This window comes from Henckelia pumila, chromosome 1 (genome assembly GCF_033568475.1).
Source record: "Henckelia pumila isolate YLH828 chromosome 1, ASM3356847v2, whole genome shotgun sequence".
NCBI classification, from domain to species: Eukaryota; Viridiplantae; Streptophyta; class Magnoliopsida; order Lamiales; family Gesneriaceae; genus Henckelia; species Henckelia pumila.
Genome location: NC_133120.1, coordinates 78,082,226 through 78,087,117, shown reverse-complemented (window position 1 = coordinate 78,087,117; position 4,892 = coordinate 78,082,226). Strand labels below are relative to the sequence as shown.

At 36.5% G+C, this 4,892-nt stretch overlaps 1 protein-coding gene across 2 annotated transcripts; it reads right to left on the bottom strand.

The window, feature by feature from the left end:
• Positions 1-611: 611 nt before the first annotated feature.
• LOC140892857 (uncharacterized) lies at positions 612-4,569 on the bottom strand. 2 transcript variants are annotated; one of them, XM_073301884.1, is made up of 12 exons: positions 4,183-4,569; positions 3,955-4,054; positions 3,429-3,530; positions 3,225-3,341; positions 2,643-2,898; positions 2,401-2,552; positions 1,961-2,325; positions 1,771-1,870; positions 1,609-1,668; positions 1,427-1,510; positions 1,218-1,334; positions 612-1,122 (listed from the first exon to the last, which is right to left on the bottom strand). In XM_073301884.1, the coding sequence occupies exons 2-12, from the start codon at positions 4,012-4,014 to the stop codon at positions 817-819; spliced, it is 1,719 nt and encodes a 572-aa protein (XP_073157985.1). In that variant the 5' UTR covers positions 4,015-4,054; positions 4,183-4,569; the 3' UTR covers positions 612-816. The 2 variants fall into 2 exon arrangements, with proteins under 2 accessions (XP_073157985.1, XP_073157993.1); XM_073301892.1 differs by having other exon boundaries at positions 1,961-2,304.
• Positions 4,570-4,892: the final 323 nt, after the last annotated feature.

The window sequence follows — 4,892 nt, the reverse complement described above, 5'->3', positions numbered from 1 at the left end:
ATTTCGAAAAAAATTTGTGCCAGCCCGGGCGGCACTATACATAGCTCCGCCTTTGTATATGACTATATATTTGGGATAAACAAAAAAGAAAACGTTGACTATAATTGAGACCGATGGAGTATATATTTTACAGTGTTCGCAAATACATAAAAAAATTAATTATGAGTTTTTCTTTACAAAATTTCAAACATACAAATATTAATTAACGAGTTATTTGCACCAACCACCCCTGTGAAATATTGAAAATGCACACTTTTCTCATGTGAAATATTTGCCCAGTCGCATAAGGGGGGCGCGTGCGCAACAAACACTCATGTGAAGGGGCGAGTGTGCTGATTTTTTAAAAGGCTAGGGTTGAAGATGCCTATTAAAATTTCACAGGGGAGAAGTGTGCATTTTCAATATTTCACAAGGGTGGTTGGTGCAAATAACTCATTAATTAACATATAATCCAATGATAAGTCTCTTGTGAGAAGTTTATCATATATTTAACCATGAGACGGTTAAATCATGTCTATGTTTATAATTATAAGTAATATTTTTTCACAAATAACCAAATACGAGATCCGTCTCACGAAATTGACCCGTGAGTTTTTACGATAATCCAAATATCAAAGGAAAAAATTTATTATTTTTCACATGATATCCTCGAGAAAAAACATTCGTGTCATGGTAAAATTTATTTACAATAACCAAATTATTAATACACTTTCCACTATAAACCTATAACTATAAGCTATAACTTGTATACATGAAAATCCAACTCCAAAATTGCCGAAATTGTGAAAACACCAAACCCAAGCTAACCATGTTCAATCATGTGTGCAGAAGGTATCTAAAGCTAAAATCATATGGTATTATTCGAAACGACTGCAATAACGACTCGCCCTTACCCAACTCAACGCATTTCATGGCTTCTTTTCCTAGTTCACAGGGCAGTTGGAGGCATATCCAGTCGAGTAAGGACTCGATATCCTTGGCAAAGTCTAGGAGATACCAATCGAGCAGCTTCGGTATCGCTATCATTTTTTTCGCAGTTGAAATGCCAATTGCTGCTTGTAAGTACTCTCTTTTAGCTGTTTCGAGCTCGTTTTCAACTTGAGAGGCCGTGTACACTCGAACCTTAAAATATGAAAATAGTCTCTTTTTTAAAATGGGAAATATTTCATTTGTATATTAAGTAGTACTTTGATGCAAAAATGGTGATCTAAGCTTACTGCAGGGGATGACCAGCTTCCACAAGAGAGAGCAAATGTTACCAATGGTTCGGACAACTCTAAGCCAAACTTGCTACGCGTTGTCATCTCGTCAAGTTTTGCACCTTTCGACAAAGTCTGGAGCGAAAAAACAAATGGGATCACAACAAACCAAGTTACAGGAATCAATAGATGGCCAAAAGTTTGATACAGATTCAAGTCTATCTTACAAATTTCGAATGATAAGGCAGTCTCAGTATGAAATGTTCGATTGTTATTGCGTTTAGAACGTGCCCGCCAACGGTCACCGTTGCCTGATAATAATGCATGATCAAAGGTGTACTTCAAACCATATTGTACATATATGTATAGCATTAAATGGATAGAGAAAAAAGGACTAAATTAATGTTACCTTTTGCATCAGGGCAACGACCATTTCAGGACTTTCTGGAATGCCATACTCAATAAATGCCTGCCAGCAATGGATTATTCAATAAAACTATAGATTTTGGGAGGAGACTAAAATGGCTGTTGGAAAGCAGAGATTATAACTGGAAAGATTATTGTGTCATACATTCATCATGCACGAATTGTAGACGTTAATCCAGAAAGCGAGCTTTCCTTGATGGGATAGGCCTTTCAAGTTGACTGCCGCAAGTTTCTGAATTAGAAGCCTGTACAGGAAAGAGATATATGCATAAGCATTAATATACACAAATCGCGGTGAGGAATATGAGATTTAAGCTAATCATGAAGTGGCTTACTTTAGTCTTTGGACGAGGAATACCGAAACTGTTGTTCGGTTTGGATTGATGCAGTTAGATTCAATGGCCAATAAATTCTTGTAGGCACCAATGTCTCTCTTTTCAAACTTTGAACATGTACTATAAGGATCCTTGTACTCAACATATGCGAAGCTTTCAGCACAAGGAAACGTTTCGGTAGAACTCCTACCCTTATTCGAGCTCATTCTCAAGAAAATGCTCATCAAGCATTTCAGAATGCTTTCGGAAATTTTGTTTGGACACTCATCTACCATTGATATCTCCTCTGGAGTTACAGGATTTCTCTCTTCTGAACTCCGGCTATCAACTATTTGGCTCTCCAACTGGCCATTTAACGAAAAGGACTATGCCAACAACTTAATTATATTGCCAAAAAAATGGAAATTGATTAAAGATATGATTAAATCATGCATCCATACCTTCTGAGGCTCTAAGCACTTCTCGGTGGATCTGCGCTCAGTGGGAGGCCGTTTTACCGGAGTTCCAGCTCCTTGCCCTTTCATATTAGGTGTTTGTTGTTTAATCTTTGAGAAATTGGTGCTCGAGTAGTTTTCTTTACCTCTCTTTTCATCTGATCCACATGCTTAATTATCATTATTATTTTTTACAAACATAACATGTAACTCCTAAAAAAAAGAAGAAGAAAAGATAGGGGCATTACCTGAAACTGAAAACAAATTCTTCCTGACAGATGCCGTAGAATTCGCTTCAGTTTGGAGTGATGACCTTGATTGCTTCGGTTTCAAATCTTTACCCTGATCAAGGTCGCATAAATCAGCGGAATTGTTGGCGCTATTCCTGGAGGATGAAATGTAGATCGCTTCTTGATACAGCCCTTGCCGGAAATGCACCACTTTCTCTTCAAGCCGAACAACTTCCTCCTCCAAGACCGCGACTTCAGCCAGAAGCTCAAGTGTCTAAACACATGAATTCAGTATTACATTCCCATATACACTAACCGATTAAATTCTGTAGAATCAAGCATTTGTCACTGTATTATAGCTTATAGCTAAGATGCACCTAAAATTATTTTTAACCGTGTACAAGTCCAAATGATTTGACCATTGTGTTACATATGCAGATACAAAGAACCACAGAAGCAAGTTTGAATCAATCCTCTCAATCCTATATCACATAATATACTGCCACCTGATCCATCCGCTAAACGAATAGCTAAAGTTTTCCGCAAAAAAACACATTTGGAACACAGAAAAGAAAGCAAATTCATGAGCTTGAGACTAACATTGGGCGGAAGATAAGGAGGGAGACGAGGGAGCGCTCCCAACGGTCTGGTAAACGCTCTCTCCAATGCTCTATGGACATTTTCCTCGTGTCTCAACTTCTTCTTCAGCTTATCAACCTATACAAGTGCATCATCATAAGTACAATGGCATAGAAATATCGACGCAGATATCGTAAACAACAGAAGTGATCAATTAAATCCCACGTCTTGTTGCAATGCCATCTTCCTAGCTCGAATTGAGCCTCGTCGACTTGTGGCCGGTTTCTTGGGATCCATCACACGACCATTGTTCATTTCCACTTTTTCCTTTAAGTTGCCACAAAGAGAAGGCAACAATCAGCATCCACAAGAAAGGAATTACACATTATAGAAAAAGATAAAGTTCCTTGCACTGAGGGGCACTTATATGTAAAAGAAAAAGGGAGAAAAAGAAATATCAACAGGAAAAAAAATAATTATGGATAAGAAGCTTTTCTCTAAGAATAATAATCACACAAAATAAGCACAACAATTGACAGAAACCAAAAAATCAAAAGATACCCTGTTCCATCCCATTTCCCAATTTGATCCAAAAACCCATCAAGAATCCATTTTCATCCTCTGTTTTCTGAACCTTTTTCCTCTATGAAAATTATCCAACAATTTGCATTAAATTCCACCATATCACAACTTTGCAAGCTCCAATCCACACAAACTGTTTTTTTTTTTTTAAAAATCAGATTCCCATTACTTTTTCATGCTTCAGAGGAGCCTTCATAGGCTGCAAACTGCTCCTGCTTCTGGTATTCATCCTCTCCACTCCCCAAAGAAAGAAACAAAAAAAATGATCCCTGCCATTAACAAACACACCATGAAATCCATTGATCACCCAAAAACAAACCACAAAATTAAACCCATTATTTATTTATTGGCCATTGAAAAAAAAAAAGGAAAAAAGAAAAACGGACTAATAAGAAACCTTCAGAGGAACGAATTCATGGTGGCAGTCCCTGGAAGAAACAGTGGCAGTGGCAGAAGGCAGACTGAAATACTGTTGAATTGATTGAATCCCACCTCAAAAAGCAAACTTGAGGATCAACTTTAATGGTTTTCGGTTCACCACTCCAATCTCTGCAAATTTTCTTGCTCGGCTGGAGTAAATGCGCATATCAAACACACACCAGCCCATATATATATCACATCGGCAGCTATATATAAAATATATTTTTGAAGAAAATAAGTTCCAATTATATACATATGACAATTCCACATACAAGTTATGCAATGGAATGTGGAGACGCTTGATTTGTATTTGTATTTATTTATATTTCGTGCATGTGTCCAGAGAGAGAGAGAGAGGGGAGAAGACAGAGGGGTGGACAACTGTGTGTGTCACCTCATTGGTGGGAAAAATAAATATAATATAATATAGTATATTTTATTTTATTTTATTTATTATAATTTAAGAATTGGGGTAGCAAATAAAATAAATTTGGGGTTGACCGATTTTTATTTAAAATCAATAATCTAGTGAAAATAGAACTTGATGGTTAGCGAGCGGATTGGCTCAGGTTCGCTATTATATTTAGGTCGTATTTGTAACTTCTAAAAATAAATGATTTGTTTAAAAAAAATTCATAATCATTTATTTTTATTAATACTTTTAAAATGGAAAACAATTATGAAAAT